At 38.6% G+C, this 25010-nt stretch overlaps 1 protein-coding gene across 5 annotated transcripts in view; it reads right to left on the bottom strand.

Moving 5' to 3' along the window:
- The window catches only part of LOC108234355 (cAMP-specific 3',5'-cyclic phosphodiesterase 4C), a 93874-nt gene that overhangs the window by 38885 nt on the left and 29979 nt on the right, over window positions 1-25010 (bottom strand). Inside the window, exon 1 of one of the 5 annotated variants that reach the window (XM_025005306.2) lies at window positions 7365-7808. The exons of 2 other annotated variants lie outside the window; for them this stretch is intronic. In XM_025005306.2, the coding sequence (XP_024861074.1) occupies window positions 7365-7600 (236 nt within the window). In that variant the 5' untranslated portion in view covers window positions 7601-7808. Of the gene's footprint in view, window positions 1-688; window positions 1616-7364; window positions 7809-25010 lie in introns of those variants that run through there. 2 more of the 5 variants (XM_025005308.2, XM_025005311.2) reach the window with 2 other exon arrangements.

Genomic DNA, 25010 nt, shown 5'->3' with positions numbered 1-25010 from the left:
AGAATATTATTTAACTATTGGTTCTTTCCTGTTAGATTAAAGGTCCAGCATTGATTAAACTGAGATAATCTTATGCTGAGAAATGACAGAGTTCTACCAGTTTAACAAAATGCACAAACTCAGGCGATAAATTGAGACGTCACGCTCAGAGTATAAGTTGTTAATGATTCTCAGCTACTACCACACCAAATTTTGGCTCAGTAGCTGTAAAGTTAATTGAGTAAAAGTTGATTAGCTGTGGCGGCCATCCTTCATTGGGCTGACTCCAAAGGTTAAACAGTTGGAGCTGTACCTTCAGTGATTCCTTTCTGAAAGCGTCATTAAAATTTGTGCGGTGGTTCGTGTGATATTTTGCTAACAGACACACAAGGCTGACTCAAACAGTCGATGCTGAAGTTTTAAGCCAAACTCTTGAGCAATGATGAACATTTAGAGTACGAGTTGAATGATGACCACTCTAAACTTTAGCCCAATATCTGTAAAAATGTCTGAATTATAGGTCTAAGGTCAGTTGGCCGTGGTGGCCATCTTAAATCAGGCTGACTCCAAAAGTTAATCAGTTGTAGATGTACATCCAATGATTACTTTCTGTGGATTTCATTAAAGTCCATCCAGTGGTTCAGGAGTTATTGTGGTAACAGACACACAAACAGACAAGATGCAGAATGAGTGGCGTTCAGGAACATACCCCAAGCACGAGTGTCTCCGACCGGGTCCAAAATAAAGCGGTGCCCCTTTCTTTGCCAATCGGGGGTCTTTGTTCATTTTCCTTTGAGCTCCCGACTCAAAATGTGACTCGGCTGTAAGGAGAACAAGCCGCACATCTGACCTGAACCCTGCTCTCCTCTGAATCAACCGGCGGTTCTGGATTCACGCCGTGAGGCTCGGCTCAGAGGTGAACCAAAACAAAAGGAAGAATCCAGCTTTGAGGTGGAAACAAAGCAGATAAAATCAGACAGATAACAGATCTGACTCATCCTCACTGCTTCTGGATGCAGGAAAATCCATTAAGGAATGCTGCAGCGTTTGTCCAGAGGAGTCCCAGGCAAGCCCCAACAAGACTGCGAAGTGGGAGATATTTCACTGCTGCTATGACTGAACACTCAGCTCAGGAACATTGGTTTAAGTTCTCATTAGTTTGATTGTAAACACAAACTAATCCCACACGTGACAGTCGTTGTGTGCCTGAGAAGGTCCGGGAAAAAAACAAGCAAACTTTGAAATGCAACCTCCAAACTTTTAACGAGTTCCTCTCCCTCTGTGTCACTTCTTCACTCATTCTGCAGAAAGGGGAAGAGCTGAGCTGCTGCAGATAACAGTGACACCTCAGGGTAGCGTCAGTGAGGGCTGACCTCTTTCTCTGGCGGCACGCACGCCTGCAGAGTCCTCTGATGTCGCTGTGGGACCCGATACGCTCCTCCATGTACTCAGAAGCTGTCAGGAAGTCTGATTTACGCAGAATATCCAACACCCAGAGAAATGTGTTTAAGGTCAGCTGTCTTTAGGCCTCACTTTTAGATATCTAAGCAAACCACAGAGCAGTGGAGTGCTGACTATCTTTAAGCCTTATGAGACAAAAAAAATCCCTCCCACAATCGGAAAGGGGAACATTTTGGTGTGTCCCGACTTGTCAAAGGGAAATCTAACTCCACTGTGTGGCTGCTGGTTGTTTTTGTTTCTGGCAGGGCTCTGCTGACACGTGAGATAAGCGTGCAGCATGGCCTCACACTCTCCCTCTGCAGCCCTGCAGCCACAGAGTCAGAATGCAAGAATAAAAACTCCTCAACTTTTCTAAATCCTAAATTATTCATCTAGACTATTATTGTTGGGGCTGTGGTGAGGGATAGACTGGAACAGATAAGATAACAGATGCATGTTTATATAAATATTCCAGTTTCACTGATGAATATTCAAGATAGAGACATGAGTATTTCCATTTGGTTGGGAGTCCGAAACTCGAAAACTCTGCCTCACTGCTGCAAGAAAATGTTTGCCATGCTTCGCTGGAATACTTGGAATTAAAACTTGCATAAAAAAATAAATAATATTCCCACACTGAAGTAAACAGATCCTTAAATCAGTCGTCACCGTTCAGCTTCGTCTTGAAAAACCTGTTTGAGTTGCTTCACTTTAAACTGGAAAAAGTTTCTCACATTTTCTTCTCTTTGATGAATAAAACCTCTTGCTTCTAGCTAATAATCTGTTTTATCCATGAGAGGGTTTTCAGCCGCTGCTATTGCTCTTCTTTTAACTAAAACTGTATAAAAGATGGACGTTATCGCAGTGATATCACCTAAAATATCACCAGTGTTGTGACTACAGTTTCAAGGATTCAACGTTGCCATTTTTTGTGTCTACATATCTTGTTTTTGGTGTCAAATGTAATGTAGAAGCAAAATAATCAGGACCTTTAGGATGCTTTGCATTGCCTTTGGGACAACCGTTTAAAAAAAAACTGAAATCATGAAGAAAACCAAACCATAACCTGAAGACTCGACCAGAAGAAATACAAAAGTGGAGATGGATTTTACCGCCTCTCAACTCTCATTACCTTTTCACACATTAAATCAAGTCAGAAGTTATAAAAAAGCAAATGTTTCCTCTGCCTGTGAGGCTACATCCCTGCTCCCTCCATCTGAAACCTGACAGCACATTATCACCAAGAACGTTTTCATGAAAAGGTGAGATCCTCCTGATACGGATCTGTTAAAATTACAGGATTAGAATAAAGTCTCTGTATGTTGATGTTATTATAAATCATCCACCTCATGTGCTTTAGGTGTTGCTCCCTGAGTGTAGCTCCTTGTTATTGGACATTTTCTAGACTTTTTTAATTATTTCAAAGGTCAGTTTTAAAAACAAAAAGAAAAGCTGCACTTTGTCAAAGACATTTTATCATGAAGAGCAGCTTTGAGGAGAAGCTGATTTGAATTTAATCTGTTTCTCTGCAGCTGATTTCTCTGAGCCAACAACAGCAGTGGTTTAATTCAAATCATCATAGCTTTCAGACCACAAAATAACAAGATCGCTTAAGGACGTTTTCCCCTCAGGCGGATATTTCTCAATAATTTTGATCGATCCATATGTTTTATTGTGAAATACTACTATTAATCCAGATGTTTTATTCAATCACGGCCTATTTGTTCCTCTAAAATAGAAAAAAAATTATGCAAGAGTACATCAGGAAAGAGCAACAATTCAGTTAAAGGAAAATATTTTAATAGCCTCAGAGAACAGATTTGTTTTAATACTACATTCAGAACATTTTGGATGACATAAAGATGAAAAGTTCAAATTTAAGTCATAGTTATGTGACAAACGCACCATACTTGTCAATAAGTTAGTCATGGTGTTCCACAAGGTGTGTGCTTGGATTGATTATTTTCTGTGCTTCCTTTAGGAACGATTATTTAATAACTTGTCCTAATTCTCTGCTATGCAGATGATACTCAAATATATTTATCTAAAAACCCAAACTGTGCCAATCAGGGACATTTTAAATGTTTAAAAAAACCACAAAGTCATAAATACCTTGCATTATTATCCTTATAAGTTCAAATATACTATATTTTTTCACATCAAGCACCTCCAAAGCACTTTATCTAACCATTTAGTTACATTTTTTTATGGTATTCACTTTATTTATAGCAGTACTGTAAGAAATCTTGGAGAGACTTTTGGTATGTCCCTCAACTAGCACACAAAACAACTTTTTAAGAATAGGTTTCTTTTAACAATGAACTCTTGAGGAAAAACCAGGATCATTTGTCTAACAACATTCATGCTCTCATTCACACCTAGAGACAATTTAGAGTTACCAGTTAGGCTAATGTGCTTATTTTTAGTCAGTGGGAGGAAACCAGAAGAAAACCCACATGTGAACGGGGAGAAGATGTAAACGCCACACAGAAAGACCCCAGGCGGGAGGCAAAACAACACTCCTTCATGCATTTGTTGCTTTCAGGCGTAACTACTGCGATTCATAAATATTGTAATGTTCAGCTGTCTTTCTGCACAGCTAACACTGGATCTAAAATGATCTGAAAATGTGATACTTCTGTTGGCAATAAAGGGTTACATTTCCCCAGTTTGAGCTCCTCTTTATTTTCTTTTTGTGAAATCCAGAATAAACATTATATTTTCCCTGCAGCCACTTTTCTATCAGGTTTGCACTTTTGATCTAAAAGTCTTCAAGGTACAAGAGGCAGAGGCAGGTCCTTTTCGTATCAAGCTCTACCCCTGAAGAACAAGCTCTAAGTTTGGGTTCAAGAGGCAGACATCATCTTTATTTTTAGGAGACACTTCCTGCAGATAAAGAAATCCTGACCAGTACCTGAGTTATGTTGCTATGGGCAACATATAGCAGAAATATGCCCCATACTGTACCTTTTACATCTCTGCTCCTGTACTTTCCTCAGTCTGTTCTGTTCTGTACAGCTCTGCAGGTATCACTGACGCTGCATGTGTCTCATCAGGTACTGACCCGGTCCGCGGTCATATTTGTCGCTCAGCTGTCAAGCAGAACTTTTGAGTCTCTGCATTGTGTAAAAAAAGCCTCAGATACTTTTGTTTTACTCAGTCGAGAAGCTAATGCAAGCAGAACATGTGTCTCAACTAACATTTAAAGTTTCAGATGTATTTGAACTTAGGGAACATTTGTAAAGCAACTACTCAAGCGACTACAACCACTTCCCTGGGCATGTGTTTGTTGCAGACTAAAAAGAGGATGTTCTATAATCAATTATCTTGTAAATGTGGTTGAACTTGGCATGTGGTCCATGCATGAAGTTTATAAGTTAAGCTAGGAAAGCAAAATAACTTAAGTGCCTGTACAACAAAAAGAAACATTTAATTATTTTATCATGTAAAGGCCTATAAGTTAACACTCATTTAGATCCCTACCCTAAGCTTAAAAGTGCTCTATAAATAAATGTAATCTCTTTACTCATTTTTAATCAACTCAGCTTTTTCTCAGACTGATTAAACAAAATGAATAAATAAAGCTCTAAAAAGGTTACAAAAGACACAATATTTTTTTCAATGTAATATAATGAGCCAATCTGGAACTGTTATAAACTTTAGAGTCATTTGTTTTTGTCCACATGCTGAAACCGTATTTTGCTTTTGTTTTGTTTACGTATTTAATTCATGCTGGTACTGACTGATGACCATTCCACCTGCAGCCAAAAAAAGCTGACGACACTGGAAAGATGAAACATTTCCCTAACAAACAGCACAATGATGTCACTGAAATGTCACGATGGATGAGCTAAACCCACATGTCATGTTTACAAGCGGGTTCCTCTCGGTCGGGAATGCAGGCTCAGGGAGGGGGAGCAAAGTTCGCCCAGGTTTCATGTTTATCTGATGACGGATGATTTGATTATGCAATTAAAAGGAATGTTAAAAGCGTGACAGTGAGAAGTTTTGTAATATATGGATTTAATCTCTTTGTTAAGTATAATATGTTTAGCTTTTGTCTTTGATATGTACTTAAAGATGGTGGCACCGTTCTGTTTTTTTTTTTTTTTTGCTCCAGATGCTGCCAGAAGACTTTGACTGACATTTGTTCTTTAATATTACTTTTAGGCACACACGGGGAAACTTGATTAGCATTAATTGCTTTTCTGCAGCTGTGCATTCAATTGGCACAGTATTTTTTTTTCTTATCACTTTCACATTAAATATTTTACTTTAAAGGGATTGAGCATTAAGTGGATTAGTGGCAAGAATAATAAGTGTGTGCTCACCTCGGTGCTTATCACCAGCAGGAATGTCACGTTCTTTTTGCCTGCTGCCAAAAGGCCAAAATACCTTATAAACCACTGGATTAATTTTAATAACATTCACAGAAAGAAGTCATTGGATGCACATCTATAACTGGTTAACGTTTAGGGTTATTTTAATTTAAGGTGGCTGCCACAGCTAATCGACATTAGCCAACAAGAATGTCTATAACTCAGGCAATTTTACAGATATTGAGCTAAAATCTGATGTGGTAGTAGCTGAGAGTCATTCACAACACATACTCTGAATGTAACATCTCACAATATTGCATGAGATTGTGCCTAATGTTTTTTTCAAGGTTCGACCAAACAACAACAATGCCGTTATTTCTCAACATAAGACGATCTTCGTCAGCAGGTGATACACATTTCATGAAGACATGCTAGGACTTCAGTTTTATAAATATTTTTCTGTGCTTTTAGTGCTAATATTTTGACAATAAAGAGGACAGGACCACAGAAAGAAACTACCGATGTTGCAACAAACCACTTGAAGCTGCAGAAGAGCTCTCTTCTGGTTAGTTTGCGACAGCCTGTAAACAGATCAAATTGCTCAATAAAACGCAGCAGGAAGCACTGCTAACTGTCAGCACTGAAGTGCTGGACAGAAAATACATCTGCAGTGATAGTTATTCAGTAAAAACACAACAAGAGCCACACTGCTTGCAAGTTTTACGACTAAAACGCTGAAGATTGTGTCTGCAGACAGAAAAGTGGGATTATTAGACAACAGGATGACCTTTCATCTGTGCAGCTTTCTGAAAGCTTCCTTGAGTGAACTACAGCTCATGTGCTGAAAAATCATCTCCTTAGTTTCAGTTAAAAAAAACGACTTCATCTAGACAATCTGTTATCTGTACATATCGTACCCGTCTGTAATCGCCATCCATCAAAATGCTTAATGGGCTTCTGCAGATACTTGCGAAACGTGAAGGCATCGCGATAACATAAACAAGGAACATGAGCTCGTTTTCTGACGTAAAACAGACACAGGCTCCCTGTTTTCAGTCATGAGGAATGGGGGTAAAAAAAAGTGAAAGAGCAGCATAAAGTTTCAGCCTCGTGTTAACTGTGGGGAGCAGCTCGCCTCAGCCCTTCTCAACTCGGCTTTGTTTCTGCTAAACAGAAACCTCAGGTCAGAGACGGGCAATCCATCTGCTGCCACGGGAACCTTTCTCATCCCTACTTGACCTGCTGAACACCTTAGGCTCCAAACAAGACCCTCTCTTTCACTGCAGGAACAATGGGGCCATTGAGACGACACTGTTCCCGACGTCAAGAAAACCATGATTTCCCAGAGTTACCTTCTTGTGGGACAATGGGGCTTTTTTGTTGAAGCCATCCCATGACACAGATTTTGATGACGTGGAAAAAAGAGCGGCAAGCATCATTACCTATCAGACTCTGAAACAAAACACATAGGGTTGAGTTCACTAGAGTTCAGCAGGGCCTTTTAGTGCCACAAAGGCTGTAAAAATGACATCTGAATCCAGACTTTTCTGCTCGCCCTCTGCTCCACATAAAGCCCTTTTAAATCCCAAACATGCCTGCCAAGCAGCATCTAATAAAAAGGTCTACCTGGGTGTGTGTGCCAAGGTGAAGCGGCGCTGCAGAGAGATGCTCCGGTTCATGAGGAGCTTGCGAAACAGCAGCGGCGAGTTGCGAGGGGAGTCCCGAGGTGAATCACAAGGGGACATCCTGGGGGATCCGCAGGGCGAGCTGGATGGAGACTGTGGTTTCGGCTTGATGGGATGAGAGCCGCTGAGTGGGAAGGAAATGGCCTCCCCGGAGCTTTCCCACAGAGCCTCGTTCATCCTGCGGAGCGAGGGTTCAACAAACGTTCCCTCTAACGCTGAAGCGGCTCACTCCTGACAGGTAGCCCAAATCAGCCATCTCAGAGCAGCAGTATTCTTCGGGGGAATAAAAAATGACTCACAAGCTTGCCGTTTAACTGTGCACTTCATACTCTGAGACACTTGTGATCTACTTCTGGCTTGCAGCTTGGGAATCTTCATCACCTTTCTCCAAAAAGCTATCTGCAGTCCCTGTTGATGGACACAAACATGAGTGCAGGAGTGAGCCCTCCCCTCAGCAGTAAGGCAGTGTTTACACAGCTCTGAGCTCTGCCTAAATATGGCCAGGCCTGAATTATAGCGTTGTTAGTGCATGCCGTGGGTGAGCTAGCCGTGTCCTGAACTCCCTGCATGCAGGAGCGAACCGGCAACCAGCAGGCACACCAGTTTACATCTGTTTCTTTCCACAACTCATCAGATATTGAGTGATTGCAGCTCTGCTCGTGTAGACGAATGCCAGAAGTGATCTGCACCGGGAGGCCACGGCTCAGGCAGATTTCCACCGCGCTCGTCACTGAGGCCCCTCTCCGTCTAAAAACAGAGACTGCTTGAGATAAAAGATAACGGGAATCCTGGAAATGTCATTTTAACTTTTACTGCTATCTCGAGTGAGTTAGTGCTTTTCCCAGTGAGGCCGAGTGTCGATGGAAAAACTGCATTTCATCTCTGACCTACAGTCAGTGACCCAAACCTCCTCTACCCAAAACACAACCTTGTAAATTCAGCCAAAACACACAAACTGACTAAATCTATTTGGACCTAAACATTTAAGCGATAAGCAAGAGGCTGTAAATATGGCTTCAGTCAAAACTCACCTCTAATCTGCTTCAATCGAACAATAAAAGCAAAGGTTTGCCTTTTTTTCACATTTCAAACATTCAGGGATGATAAAGGTTGCTGGTGGTCAGCTGTGTGTGCGTCCGAACGATGTGGCAGGAGCGTGTGTGTTGATATTCATCACTGATGTGCTCACGATAACAGACAAAAGTAAATATGAGACTGGAACATCGTGACTCACAGTGTGATCTCAGAACACATGTTTCTGCAGGATTTGGTTAAAACTGCACATCTTTTGTTTTACTCAGGCTCGGTTTCTCAACCTGGAAATGTCATCAAAAGAAAGAGCAAGAACTGCAAATTATATGCCGAATCTTGAAGAACAGCTTCGCCCCTCCATGTTTAAACAGTTTAAACTGTTCGATGGAAGTCTCTCATCCTTTATAACATCTTTTCTGAGAGCAAAACGTTCCCTGCTGTGCTGCTTCTGCACTGCAATTATCTACAGATCTGCTGTCAGTCTGGGTTTTATGTTGCTGAAACCAGAGTTTTGTGCTGCCTTCTGTCCTGCTTAATGACTTTTCATCAACCTGAGACCAAGTGAACAACAGCAAATGTTAAAGCTCCTTCGGAAAACTTGACGTAACTCTTTATGAGCTCAGCGACCGAGGAAAAGGTGTGATTAAAATTCAAAACGAATCATTCTGCTGATTCATTTTCTGCAGCCAGTCAGTCACACACAGGGGCTCTCGAGTGTTGGAGGGGGTGGAGGTGCTGGTGGACTAATTTAACTCGGGCCGGGTCGCAGGAGGTCACTGCAGTGAGCTCGCTAACAAAAACACAGCTGTCATGTTAGGAGCTGCCAAACGACGCCAGTAGATGGCTCCAGTGTGCGCGCGCACACACACGAACTAATGCAGACAGAAAGATTATTAATATTAAAGATTTCCCTCTCAAGCTTTTTTATCCTCATATCAGTTCAGATGAAATCTCAGTTGATTCAGAGTCGCCATCTGTTTCCCTAAAGCACAAAGTTTCAAACTACACACATTATTACAATATTTAATTATATTAAATACATCTTCATACCTGAACAGGAAACACGTGTTCACAATGCTCCTAACATATATTAAAAATGCAATTTAATATGTTTTTCACTTTTATGGTTTTCTTTCCTAATTCTGAACAAAAACACCTGCACAAAAATGCATTCATATAAAATGTATTTATAAAAAAAAACTAAATTTTTGTAGTTTTCAACGACATAATAAGAAGATTATATTGTAAATAAAAATACAGCTTGTATAAAGTTTAAAAAAAATTAAATAATCTAATTTTTTCTAATATACCAGATGGTTGTTTTTTGTAATTACACTAAAAGCTGGATTTTTCTTAAATAATTACACTGAAAACAACATATTATGAACTATAACAAGCTGCATTTTCTCCTATTTCTCCATAAATGTGTAATAATCTTGTACATGATAAAAAATACCTGCACTGGTTTAGAAGTAACTTCAGTACTTCTTGCATTGATGTATCTGTATTAATACTTTATAATTTTTAGCACTTTACACTTTTTAGCCCTATCTTTGTTTAGTGTTGTCCTGTTTTTGTACTCGCTCTAAACATTCAAAACATACAATGTATTTTTGGTTGACAATAAACGCTAATATAGCTAAATTCTGTGATGAGTTTCCTTATTATTCAACGTTAATGTGCAGCTGAGAAAAACAACAGGGAATTGAAGCTTGTATGTAACTTCATTGACCCTGATCCTTTTCAGTAAAAAATGTGCAAAGAACAAACATTAAAGATTGGAAAATCTCAAGAAAATTGGCCCACAAAGGTAAACTTGAGATTATAAAATGTTTCTTCAGCTTGACAGGTTTTGACTTGGAGAATTTTAACTTGACACCTGGATTTTTCTCTCTCTCTTGCAACAGCTTAACTGCACTTCCAGCTAAAAGGAGTCCAAAGTGAAAACAATTTTTACCCCTTAACCTTATAAACACCATCTCTCACTCTGTCTGTGACGGACGGAGGGTTAGAGACCCACAGCAGTCATTCAGCAGTTATGAGGGGAAATGAAATCCATGTTTTCTTGAAGTGACTAATGCTGGGATGTGTGGAACTACCTCACCGGCTGAGTCACACACCCTTCTTCCTCCTACCTGATCAAACACACACCACACACATATACGGCAAAACACACAAACAAATTCACATTTCAGACTTTAAACAACCATCATGGCTCTTGTAGTATCTGTAGGTGTGACTGGACCGAACTGCCTGTCACAGCCAAGAACTTCTTATAAAAGAAGGATGGAGACAAATTACCCACACATGGTACCTTTAATGGACACACATCTCTCTAAATGCCAGCAGAACAGCTTACCGAGCTTCTCTGCCAAGGCTGTGTTTTAATAAAAAGAGGCTTCCGTCTCAGGAAGTGTCTTTTCAGCAGGTAATCCTCCATAATGAATGACCCTTAAGGAGCTGTGAGGTGATACAGTAAAGTAAAAAAAACGTCACATTTGGCAGAAGCTGTCAGGGCGTTTGGTGGTTATTTGGCTGTAAATGGACCTGGAGCGGTGGCTCCCAGACGTTTTAGCTTCTGAAACGCAATAAAAAAACAGCAGCAGAGACTTGAATCCTCCAAAACTGATAGTTTAAGTATCATTGCTTGAGTTTTGTAAGAGTGGGAAATTAGACCAAAATTCAGGCTTTCAGCAGACCCTTGAAAGCATTCAGCACTAAAAAAGTGGTTAGAGCAGTTGTCCTCCAATGAGATCATTGAAGGTTTGATTCCACCACATGTCGAAGTGTCCCTGGGCAAGACACTGAACCCCCCATCGGTGCATGAATGTGATCTAAAGCACTAATTAGACTCTATAGAATAATTTATTCAGGTTAGATTAGTAGAGATGTATTAGTGCTGCATGAATGTGTGTGTGGATGAGTAAATGAGGGCAGATTGTGTTGTAAAGAGCTTTAAGTGGCCTGGTTGGCTAGAACGGAGCAATATAAGTACAGTCCATTAATAAATACACACCCGACGTCTGTAATAACCTAAACAGCTTGAAAATCCTCAGACAGAAAACTTCCCAAGCTAATGTTCAGGTATAAAACCCACACAATAATAGTTATTGAAAAACTGGTCCCTCTTGGTTAATCTACCCAAGTAGATTAAATCATAAACGTTGGGGTGGCTGCCGAGACCGGAACAAAGTGGGTCGAGGTAGGTACAATGTGTGGGCAATAAAATAATGCACACGTCCAAGAATGCAGTTTTTGCAAACCGTGCACGCAAGAATCTGCCTCTCAAACCTCGGCGTCGAGGCTTGCTGGTCAAAAACACTCAGAGTTCAGTGAGGCTGCAGGAAAAAATTTGCCAATTTTCTCACAATTTTTTCCCACAATCCTGCATCACCAACTAGTTTCCAACAGCTGCAACAGGTGAGATACTTACTACTTTTTGTTTAAATCTTTGTTTTCTGTTGTGTTTCTGCAATCTGAAGGACAGGAAGTTAAAATATATTAGAATATGTAAAATTACATAGTAATGTTTTCAGGGATGCAGTTCTCTGTTACTTTTCTGGAGCGAGGTTGAAGAGCCACAGAAATTGTTAGAATTGAGCTTTTAACGATTTTGAGCCCAGCTTTGTTGTATTTGTAGCTGAGATTAAATAACATACTCTGTGTGTGTGTGTGTAGGCTGCTTTGTTTCTGATGATAGATCATCAAGGGGACTGACTGAAGTCTCAGAGTGGGAGCTTGACAAAAAGAAAGGCTGAACGACTGATGCTTCACTCCATCAAGGGGAAAATTGCATGTTGTAATTTGTACCAAAGAAAGACTTGATTTCACCGCCCTGCAGCTTCTTCTACAAAGATTTCATTTTTCAGCCCATACTATCAGCCTAATTCAGCGGGTTTTTTTACTGTTAAATTACAGCTATAGGATTATAAATTTATGCCTGCTGCTGGTCAGAATTTCATTACCGGCGACATTAAAAAAACAAAAACTAAATCTGAACATTCATTAGTGGGCATGTTTTTAAAAAGCAGGGGTGTTAAAGAGCACCCTTAAAAGTTGGAGCACTGATTATAGAAGCCATTATGCATCTACAGAAACACACAGACGAAAAATAAACCCATATATATCAGCTCCCTACATGAAACAACCTGACTAATAAAGTGTGATTTCACTCTGACCCGTCCTGTGTCGAACCACAGATCTGGAAACTGAGACGGGGTCTGCCTGGATCAGACATTTAAAAAATAAACAAATACCAGCGTTAATAAACAACAAAAGAAAGAAAGAATGTGATAATAATGGTGGCAAACTTGACGATGGAGATTAAATGTATTCATGGACGGATTTAAAAGGAAATAAGTAAAAAAGGTAATCCAAATCTTACTAAAAGCTGAGAAATTGCCTATGTGGGTAGGATTACTTTTATTTTTTCTGTATGCTTTAAGCTGTAATGTCATCTAACATTGTTCCCCTTTGATCAATAATAATATTTTATTCATTTCCTGTTTTAGAGGAAGTTTCTCTTGGCAGAGAAGATGTGAAGCGTCTCCAGTAGGATGCTCTCCTTCCTTGATGCCTCCTGATCTTAACATGAACTCATTCTTGCTTTTGGCAGTCGACAGATTTCAGCACTCTGACGGATCTACGGCTGAAACCTTTAACAAATATTGCTTTAGTTGTGCTTCATGCTGCTTTCACGAGCCTCTGGGTGTCATCAGTTCACAGGAAGGCTGTCAGTGGATGCCTTTCGGTAGCTAACAACAGGATTCATGCTGTTTGGGGCAAAATTTTACCCAGCAGCGTGATAATCTGAGGTTTGTCACAATGATATTTACGTTTCTTAAGAAGTGACTGTTTACCTGCAGCTCACTGCTTGACATGAGATGTAAAAAAAGATGAAGTTACTCTTTTAACCTGTTACAGGTTTACATGTTTTAATCTTATACTTAAAAAAACACAATCGAGTGTTTCCTTCAAGAGCAAACAGAACGATTCACAGCAGCACCAATAATCTGTCAAAACATTTTCAAAATCAATATTAATCTGAGATAAGAAAAGGAAACGTGTCTGAAGAGAACAGAGCCAATGAATGACATTACATAACAACTGGATGGTTTCTGCTGTAAACTTTAGTTTTAAATGGAGTGCAGAATGATAAAATATCATTTAGACACGATTTATTCAAGAATTCAAAAACGAAATCAAGGTAAAGAGGAAAAGGATCAAAAATCTTTTTGACTAAGACACTTAAAGAAATAAAAGGGTACTCTAAGGAACATTATGTATTCATGGTTTGAAGCGGTGAAAAATAGGTATTACCTTTGCCTGAAAGCACTTTGCTTTATTGCTTTGATTTTAGTTGTTTCAGGACAAATCTGTGTTACAGACAAGACAACTTTGACTGCACACTTGTAAAAAATGACAGTTTTTTCTTGTTTTTTTTGTCTTTTTATGTAATATGTTAGCAGTGATAAATATATAAAACAACATAATGGAATAATTGTGCTTCTTCCATAATGTTCTCTCATCTCTGAATCTCAAGACAATAAAAACTAAATATTAATCATGCAATAAGCGGCACGAAAACAGTACAATACAAAGTGGAAATATATTTTATTTGCTTCTGTCTACTTGGCACCTACTGAAAAGAGAGAAGTCTGCACAGCAGCTTGAATATTCTTGGCATCGTTTTCCACACCGGATTGCTTCCTTCAAGCGATTACATTTTAATTATTTTCACTAACAAGATTTTGTCAAACGATGGCATTGTTTTCAGAAGATTCGTTCGAGGCTAAGTTGCCAAATTAAACCATCTGTTTCCTTTGAATGCATGATCACAAGAACTAGAATAAAATAAGAGGAAAAACTACCTGTTGTTTTAAAAGTTTCAGGTTGACATTTAAACTCACTCCCACAAAAGCACACTATAAAATACAGTATATTTAACAAATGTGCAGACATATCTGTCCTCCTGAGCTATAAAACAAGTTTATGACACTTAAAGGGCACATTTTTGAAACCATACTTGCTTGGTGATCCAAGAATAATTGCAAATCTGACGGATTTGATGTAAGAGTGGCTGCAGTTAAAATGTCTGCCAAGGCTGTCATGTTTAGGATTTCTAAATTATTCAGTCATGCTTCCCCCTCCCCTGAAAAAAAGGATAAAAAATCTGAGCAACTGGCTAATTTGATATGGAATCACCCTGAGGTAAAGAGGGAAACTAAGTGCTGACAGAAGGACTGAGTCGTGGAAAAAAGAGGCTCAATCTGGACAAGTTTCCCTGAAAAAGGCCAAGAACTGTGAGGCAAACCGGCACAAATGTTATGAGGCCTCTAAAGGACTTTTAACATTCAGCGTTTGACATCCCAACATTAGATTAGATTTAATTTTAAACCTTAAACCTTTGTTTATCTGTAGCTTTGTATCGGTTGAACTACTGTAAAAAAATTCCCTGAAACATTAACTTTTATTGCAGAACAAAGTGGCTTTAAGTTGAATTATTGTCTGTTGTGGATTCAACAGATTGTGTAACTTTAACTACGTTAAAGTTCAGAATTAGTCATTCATTAATTTATTGCTGCTTCAGGATGTTTATTTAAAATGACTCACTGATCAGACTCTGCAGCTCTGGCAGCCAATTATAAAACAATAAAACACTGAATGTTTAGTGTCATTACAGCCTTTAGGAAAAAATTAAACTATTGCCTATATGCACACAGGGGATCTGTTACGGAAAATAAACAACTTTTTATACACTCAAAAAGCAACTTCAAGTGAGCATTTTGGAAAGAAATCCACACAACTTTATGACTTCCTTTAAAAAATAAACAATCAGGTTGTTATAGTTTTATAAATCTAGGTTTTACCAACATATTAGTCCTTTTACATTTAATTATTTTTAACTGGGAGGGTCAAACTAATTCTTCTTGGTTAATGTTTTATTAGATGTTGTAAATCACTTGGGTAAAATAAAAAATAATCTTGTTTAACAGAAACAGCAAAATGTATCATTAACTTATATTATTATACCTATCCTATCATCGGATCACTCATAATTTAAAATAAGTTCAACCAACCCAGTCACGTAGGAAACCAACAACCGTAAATAATAATTATATTAAATAATAATAATAATCCTAAAAGAATATATTAAGCCATTAAGTATATATATATATTTTAAAGAATACATAATATATTCATAATTCTTAAATAAATCTGCATTAATGTGAGAAAAATTGCTAATCTAAAGTGGTAAAATTACAAAACACCTGAATTTGCTGTTTTCACATGTGAAAAACTATGGATCACAGGCTGAAAATCCCACAAAAAACATGTGCAAAACACATCTTTCACATGTTAATTTGACATGTTTTCACGGGTAAAACTGATTTTCCACAAGGTTTCACATATGCCAAATGTTAAGTCACATGTAAAAACAGAGGATTTCCACATATAACGTTTGTGTGTTTTAATTTGAGTGATAATATGCAAATATATATATATAACTATTCAAGTCAAGGTCTTTGTTTTTTAATCTATTTTTGACAATATAGGAAATTAAAACTGTAATAGCTGTCGATTTATGCATTTTTTTTATAGTTTTTTTTATTGTCATGCTTCTAACACAGTTTCTGCATCATTAAATGATTGTTTGGGGGTTAAAGTCATCTGAGTTTTCATAAAAAGTGCAATAGAAAACATCAAATATTCCTCGCCTTTGTTTACAACTTGTAATTGTTGGCAACAAAACCTGACTCTGCTGATTTATTACAAAATATGCGGTAGAATACAACAAAATTCAAGTCAGAAACATTGAAAAAATGTGTATTTTGACAGCTGTTATGGCTTTAAGAGCAAAAAAGTTTTTTTTAACAAAATGTTAATTCTCTAAAAGAAGTTTAATTTTAATAGAAATTGCAAATCACCTAAATGTGCAAAAGCCTGTTTATGTGCTGACCAATTACCTCAAAGAAAACAGGAAGTATTTGCTTAGTAATTCTAATTTAATTAATATTAATAATTTTAACAAAGGTAACTGTAATGATTAGTTTGTTGCATTAATTAGACCCAGGAGGAGCAGCTTTTAGCCAGGAGTGAAGCCACAGGTGATCTCAGCCACCTCCTACAGGCCCGTCTAACTCATCTCAGCTGCACTCTTTAAGGTAAATTGCAGTAATTTTCTTCTAACAGCGGCTCGCTGCCTGACATGCATCCACAACAAGTGAAGTGTGTCGTGAAATCACACTTTTCGTGGCACCTCGTTCGTCTTCAGACATCAGTGACATGTTTCCACCGAACGTATCACAGCTTGCTACAATGCGGCCGTTCATCATCGTGTCGCAGGCGATATTGATCAATTAGTAAACGAGCACCAGCGAAACGAGCTGTCTCACTTTTCTAAAGGCTTCGTCTGACATGTTGCTTCAGGTGGAAGTGACTGAGATGACGAATGTCAGGGACAGACTCGACGCCGCCTTGATCACGCAAAATCAGATCCAACTATCTGTCAGGGATCGCTCCATCTCCACGGCAACTGGGAGCTCCTTGAAGGCAAACCGCTCCTCGTTGTTCAAGCGTGACGTCAGCGGAGAGCCTACCTACGCTCGGCGACCTTGTTGCCACCTGGGGCCGTGGTCACGGAGACGGAGGGCCACAGAAGATAATCGACCGGTCAGACGAGAAAAATAACAAGTGGAGTTCAAACCAGCGACACAAGGAGGGAATTCACAGACGTCATGATTTCATCATTTCTGTCTGACAAAATTTACCTGGTGAAGCGTTTATAAGACAGCAGACTGGGCCAAGGGGATTTTAAGGCTTAATCTTATGAATTAAAAGATAAAAAACAAACACAAATGGAGACACATTCATGAAACATCTTAAAAAAGGAAACCAAACTGCAAGCTCTTTCCTATGACCTGATTTATTCACCTTTAACAGAACTTACTGCCTTTTGTTGTCACAAATCAAAGCAAAGAAACAGCCTCAGTATTTGTTTTTAAAATGTAAAATGCTGGTTTTATGCATCGTTATCAAAAAGGGAAAATGGACAAATCGTATATTTCTATAATAATCAGGCAGCAGTTTGTCCTCCTGAACCTAACTTTATCGTTTTAGAGCTCAAACTTAGTCAAATGAAACAGTACTGCAATAATCTAAAAGAAAAGTTTCTTTTAGATGGCATTTTGCTACTTCTTTTAGGTTTCTGCTTTTTTACCTTTAAAAACTCAGTTTGTTCAGCAAAGCCATTCAGCCCTCGTTCACAGACCATTTTTACAGAAAATACAATTTCTGCAGTTCATGTTTGTGATATTTACATAAAACAAACTTCACACATAAATGTGGAGACAACAACATCCAGGTTTTTTTCGACAGTGGGCTTTGAAATGAAGCCATTATCCCAGCAGGAAAAGCAAAATACAGGACACGATATTAAATGTACTCAGTGGAAAATCGTGATTTGTTTTCTCAGGACAGTAAGAAAATCCTGTCTGATGACTGAAGTGTAACAATCACCCCCAGTGAGCGATAGATGGTGTTTCAGTGTGGAGTCTAGTCTAACAATTCAACAGAACGGGAGTAATGTGTCCTGATAAATAACTTTAGCCTCATTTAGGAAGCTCCTATTTGCTCCTGCCTGTCCTGGAATAAGAAAACAACTATTTGACAACGACAGACAGATGCTTTAGATGTCTATAAAACTTACTTTTATTAAGCAGAAGGCTGGATAATACTTATGAGTCACGAATGTGTGAAAAATAAGTTTTAAACGGTTTGATTTTAGCCACTGAGTGACACATCTGGTAGATAACAACATCTCTGTGTGTGTTTGTGTTTTTCTAATCAGCTGTTGACAAAAACCATCATTAAATTTTTTATTTTAATTCCCTGCAATTTGTGTTTGTTCTTCGTCCGCCTGCCTAATTAGAGTCCCGTTGTTGGTGTTTTTAAAACGGAAGTCGAAGTCTTCTCGATTGTTGTCATTGTTGCAGTCAGAAATTACACTCACATTAACACCCCCGGTCCTAATGATCTGTCAGCCTCTCAGCAGTTCTGCTCCTCGAACGCAGCGTTAAAAGCGTAAAAATGTCTTTCCGGAAAAACTATGTGGCGTGTAAATAAGACAAACCAAACCAGCTGTTTTTGCATCACATTCTGAACCTCCTGGTTTAATATTTCTGATGAATCATTGATGGGAGCTTGACTTTCCGCTGGCAGCATCTTCAAAGCTGCCAGGCAGCTTCCCTCAGCTGACCAGAGACTCGAAGCTCTTCAAAAACCATCACCTGGAGGGAAAAGACAGGCAGGCCTCCAGAAGAACAAGGACAGCCCTCAGAGGAGGCACTCGTTATTATTTCTCACAACTCTGCCTGTCAGGGTGGAACAAGTGCTGGTTCACAGGCACTTTCCAGTTTTCCCCTAAAGGCTTCAAAATATTCATATTATCAGTTCATCTGGCATGGAAACATATATATTTTGTCTGTTCTCTATCCAAGCCTGCATGAAGGTATCAGATACGAACTAAACAGTCATTGTTGCAGTTATGCTTTCTTGTGTTATTGTCTGATTTTTTAAAGTGATGATCAAAGAGGCCAGCTTGGTTATTGTACACGTTCCAGACAGCAGTCATCAAATGAGGTAATAATCCAGCTCTACATGTTCAAAATGACCAACTTTATGCTTAATAATAGTCCAGATTGATCCAGAACTGAGCTGTTCTTACCTTTTGAGGTTTAACAAAACAACGCACGCAACTTTAAAGTTGTTTGTTTAAAAATAAATCTGATCATTTGACGAATTAATGAATAAATTTGACCTTCTGCAGGGGAGGCTTGTTAACATTGCTGGTTTATTTTTGAGCCTGAACGCTTAATCGAGAGAGATGATCCGGAGAAGTACACACGTTATATTAAAGAGCGCTTACAGATGTGAAGGTGAAGTGCTTTAGAGATAATACGCAAAATGTGTGTTATCTTTCTTTATATAAAACTGGAAGAAAGTAGAAGAAAGCTGAAATAAATGGGTAAACTCAAAGGGTCTTGTTTTTTTTTTTTTTTTGCACTGCACCTTGTTTGGATTCTTGTTTCATTATGAGACTATGCAGTGTTGATTATTCTGTTGAGTCCATGTCTCCTGATGTCCCCAGTTGTCCCTGGTTCAAGCACACTGCCTGAGTCTTATTAGTAATCAGCACACCAGTTTCCACTTCAACACCCAGAGCGTATATGTCATGATCGGGGGAGATGACGGAGACGAACCCAGTGTGCAGACTCATGTTCAAAAAAAAACTAATTTATTTAACTAAAAGAACAAACAAAAACAAAAGCTGACGGGGCAGCAAACCAATAGAAACATAAACGAAATCAGAACTAAGTAAAAGGCAAACATAACAAGAGCTGGAGCAGGAACAAAACCAGGAACCAGGAACAAAATGGAAACATGCAACAGGCAAGAGACTAACAGCAAAAATCAAACAAACCTTAGACAAACCTTAGACAACTAACACAGACAATGGACCAGCAGAGTGTGGAAGGCAATGACCGGGTTTTAAAGACTGAGGATAATTAGGTAAATGGAGACAGGTGACGTGATTACAAAGTGGGGACAGGTGTAGGTGTGGCAGGGAGACAAAGAGAGAGAGAGACTGAGGAGGAGCAAATGAAACATGAAACAAGAGACAAGACAGAAACCAAACAAACCAAAAATAAAACAAAACCATAACACCGAAAAAACCCAAATCACCACAGTATAAACTCCTTGTTTTCCAGTTTATCATCAGATCCTTCTGTTACTTCTGTCTTTGTTACCTGCCTCCTGCTTGCCTGCATTTATGTCCTTTCAGCCCCAACTGCAAAACATCATGTCTTTACTTTAACTTTATTAAAACTGTCAATCAAAGCAGAATATGTCTTACATTTAAGATTATGGTTCTCTGAGTAATCTCTGAGTTTAAAAAACTTAATATTGCCCTTCCTCAGTGTACACAAAGCACGACAGTGTGGATACATCTTCCTGAAAAACACTAAATGGTGTAAAAATAAAACTTGTGAAAAGGTAGCCTTTAATCACACTTACTAAACAAATGTTTTAACGCTGCATATTGAGGAAGATAGCACCAGAATGTGTTACTAAAGCTGAGGAGTGTTCGTTTACACATGTCCAGTCTGCTTCGTTTTGCACTACATGTTCGCAGTGCTGCCTGGCAAGGTGGTCGTCCTTGAAGTTCCTAAACCCTCCAGTAAATAGGATAAAAACAACAAAAAACATTGTGAAACTGGGTTTACAGTAGCTTCTATATGCGGAGGAAACATTCAAACCTCAAAATAGTGACCGAAGTGGGAATTTTCCAATTATCACTCATTTTCAGAGGCAGTTCTTTCTTTAGTTTGAGTGTAATACACTCCCTGTATTATAAATAAACCACAGTAAAGATTAGCATCTGCTCAGGACATGCAGCAGGAAGGTATAAAACAAAGAGCAAACCTCAGATGCCTCAAGCTTTCGACAGAACCAAATGAGGCAATTTCTCACTCATGTTTAAACCATGAGGTCACGTTTTCCTTCTGCTCTTTGGGATGGAGACCCATGGGTGAAACTCCGAGGTTGACTGCCATTAAAAGGTCAGAACGTTAGAGGGTTTTCAGGCTTTTGAAAGAACGTTTTGTTTGTTCCACTGGCGAAAAAATATCACGACATTTGGAGGCTCAACGTGCGATTTTTCTTCTGCCAACAGAAGCAGGACTAACCAGATGTTTCTGCATTAATCTAATTTGTTACTTTGCATAAATAATGGTTCATCTTTTTTCATTTAACATTTCATTTCACCTCTATGAGCGCGTTTACAGTGTAATGACATTAAATTTGAATTTAAAGATGCCAAAACATTCACAAACATGGCTCGATTATATGATAAAGAGAATCCCAGAGCATTAAGATTACAAATTTGATTTCAAAGCCCAAACTGGATCTTATGATTTATGTCAACAACACAGGAAATGTATGACAAACAATACAAATGAATTATGTTTGGATTAGGAGCCTTATTTCAGAGAGGGGAAATAAAAAATCCTTTTAACTGCACTCGTGAAGCTGACGTCAGGTAAAACGTTAAAGAAGCGTTAAGAGCTACCTCTCAGGAGGCCTCATTAAACCAGCCAAGGTCACAATGAAAATTAGGATTAAATTAGGATTAAACAGTCTTGCCCTGGACGTAAAAATGCCCACACCTAATGAATAACAATTAACTTCAATTCTTTATAATTTAAATAAATTATCACACAATGAAGTTTTCTTTTTCAAGACATTTGTGCAGGCTCTACCGAGATGGGAGCATTAGTTTTGTATAGAAATTAAATGAAAAAGGGCAAATTTGCAGCTATGGTTGCTGTGGTAACATATTATCAGCAACATACAGAGGCTTCCAGGGGAACCCTTTAGCTAATAAAGTTGTTTATGAGGCAAAACATGCAGCGAAAGCAGCTCAGCAGAGAAAACCCAACAATCAAAAGTGCCTCTTAACGTCAGGAGGTCAGTTCAAAGTTTACAGTAAAAGTTTGTTTAACTGCGAAGTAATAATTTATGTAAAATGTTTCTGACAAGAGACACAACATGTAAAGTTTTCTTTATTAAGACAGTTTAATTGATTTCGCAGCGAGCGCCGCTGCAGGGCTCCAGACTGCTGTGCAGCACTGAGGTCACCCAGACCGAGATAATAGCTTAGATTTTATAAGACGGCCTGCCGTGGTCTACAGATCTACTCAGGTTCTGTTAACAGCCCGACTCTGCTTGGCTTTTCTTTGCTTCTTTGCCATTTTCACGTGTTTCTCAGCTGGGTTTGCTTTCTGCTCCCTTCACACGTAGCCTCAGTTAATTAGCACATCTGCTCTTCCATCAGTATATTTATTGTTCGGGTTTCTTTTTGCTCAGTGCAAAATCCTCATATGGGCACCGGACTCTTTAACTAATCAGATCTGTTACCCTGCTTGTCCTGGTTTCTGTTTTTGAACTATCTGCCCCTATAAAAACACCTAAAAGGGCTTTTCTGTGGCTTGTTTTGCGCTCAGAAAAGAAAACCTTTAGGATTTTAATTTATTAAAAATGCCGCTTGTCAGTGAAGTGATGCTATTTGTGTTAGAGCTTGGACCTCTCTGTAGCAAAGCGGTCTCACTGTCGTTTATCAAAAACAGTTTTCCTAAAAGGTTCAGATCTTCCTACAAAACTTCGGCCATTTAAACGCCAGCTCACAAGGTGCACAGGCTGGGTACGTGACATTCTACATCGTTAAAAACGTGCAAGTTTTCCATAGGATAACATGCATTGCTCTTTGCTGTGATGTGCATAAATGTATTAATTCTAACCACATTAAAAAAAAGCGTTAAAAAAGTTCATTTTTTGTGAAAAACATTTCATTCTAAGAAGAAGTGAAGACAACACAAGCTGCTGGCTTCCTTAGATCAGTTTTACAAATCTGTGTTGTATAATGTACTGTATGTTTTTGTACAGAGCCCTGAACTATATAAATAAACTGAAATGAAGTGAATCTTGAATGGGTATTTAAAAGGAAACAAACTCTGTAGCGGATGTCCTACTTTACGTTTCACATTTTTCTGTTTGTTGGTGCAAATTATCCTAAAAGCCACACCACCTGTCAACGTTAGCTCATCAAGTAATTAGATTCAGTTTTAATTCAACAGACCAGCTGTGGGACTCCAGAAAAGCTTTAATTCAAACGGAGTTTTCCAACTAAATGTTTGCATTACCATATGGACTGAAGTAAGCGTTTGTGACAGGAGGAAGTGTAAACTTTGTGTCTGAGTGTAAAAAATGTTTCTTCTTCTGGTAAATCTGTCACAGGGATTAAAGTCAACGTTGTGTTTCTGTGTGGCAGCTGAAAACCTGAAAGTGAAAGAACAGGAAACAGAAAAGTGACATGTTTTTGTAAAGAGCCCTCAGAAAACAAAGACTTAAAATGTTAGAGACAGGAGCAATAAATAACAGATGTTACATAACATACTAAGGTTTTTATGTTTGTTCAAATGTGTCTGTTTGAAAGTAAACTTAGCACAAAAAGTACAGAAATTTGTGTTTGGTTGTTTATTTTTTCATTGCAACAATGAGTCTTGGCACTAAATCTTGGACCATTAGAAAGCCTGTTTATTTCCCCTAATATGGCACCACATTTGTAAGAAAAATAAATTTGTGGGTGGCGCCAATTAAAAACTTGCCATATCTTTCCTGCTAAATGCCAAACAGCTTATTCTGCTATTGACTCTTGTTTGGTGTTGTTTACTGGATTGGATGGTTGAGGTCTGAAGAAACAAAACATTTCGGAGATTTAACAGTTCATTCTTTTAACAAACGGGGGCCTCGGTAGCATGTGGAAGAACCATACACAGCCACGACAGACTGGCACCAGCTGCCAATCAGGCACCTGAATGTCAACACCTGGGCTACCTGAACCAGCAGCAGAATAAGCTGTTTGTCGTTGGCAAGGAAGATTTAATAAGTGTTTCGTCCTCACCTCTGCTGCTCAACCCACACATGCATTTTCCTGACAAATGGCGCCATTTAAGGGGAAATAAGCAGCTTTTCACCAAGAAGCATTTTTACAACAAAGAACCAATCGACAAAACACAAACTTCCTCACTCTTTGTGCTAAGTTTAGTTCCTCTGAAACTTTAACAAGTTCAGCTGCATTTACAAAAGTGAAAGAAAGATCACAGCCATTAATCACCAAGGACTAGAGGAGGTGTTTTATGATTTTCCTCAGAGAATTCAGCGTCTGATCGGCTGTCAGATCAGACGCTGAATTTAACATCAAGAAAAGTGCAAAGAATTACACGGAGAAACATCACACTTTTGGTCAAACTTCGCATGAAGCTGTAGACTTGGGAAGGAGAAAAGTTTTGAACTAAACAGAACTTCTTTTTTGTTTATAAAACTAATATAAAGTGTCCAAAGCTCAGAGTTATAGTCTCATCTTAATAAGATATAATCCCTAAAGTCAAACGTTTTTAACCTGAGAAGCCAAAGACAGGCAGGCATGGCACTCCACACCGTGTTAATTTAATCTTCCAGTTTAAAATCTTCTAATAATTGTCGTTACAGAGCACACAGTCTAAAATGAGATTTTAGCTTGTAAGAGCACAATTTAATCAGATCTGACCATCAACTGGACTTTTCTTTGCAGCGTCAGTTTGTGATTTAGTTTATCCGAGTGCTCTCGTTTTAATATCCAAATCTGGCCTAATGCAGCTTTAATTCTGTTTGGAACAAATGAAATCACAAATTATTCCTGCAATCATGCTGTAATAGTCTCTTGAGGCTAAGGGCTTCAGTTTGATTTCTGACTGTGAAAAGAAACTACCACAAGCTTACAGGGGAGTGAAAACGACACAGATTTGGACATTAAATCAAATAATATGGTCACGAGAAGGGACACGTTTATTAGGGTTAGGAAAAAGTCTATTAATTACTGCAATAAGTCTTTGGGCCTTCAAACACAGCTGCACAGTAACACAAGGAAAAGAGAACCAATTCAACCAAGAGCTTT

Source organism: Kryptolebias marmoratus, linkage group LG24 (genome assembly GCF_001649575.2).
Source record: "Kryptolebias marmoratus isolate JLee-2015 linkage group LG24, ASM164957v2, whole genome shotgun sequence".
In the NCBI taxonomy this organism is placed as follows: Eukaryota; Metazoa; Chordata; class Actinopteri; order Cyprinodontiformes; family Rivulidae; genus Kryptolebias; species Kryptolebias marmoratus.
This window is presented reverse-complemented; position numbering and strand designations above follow the sequence as displayed.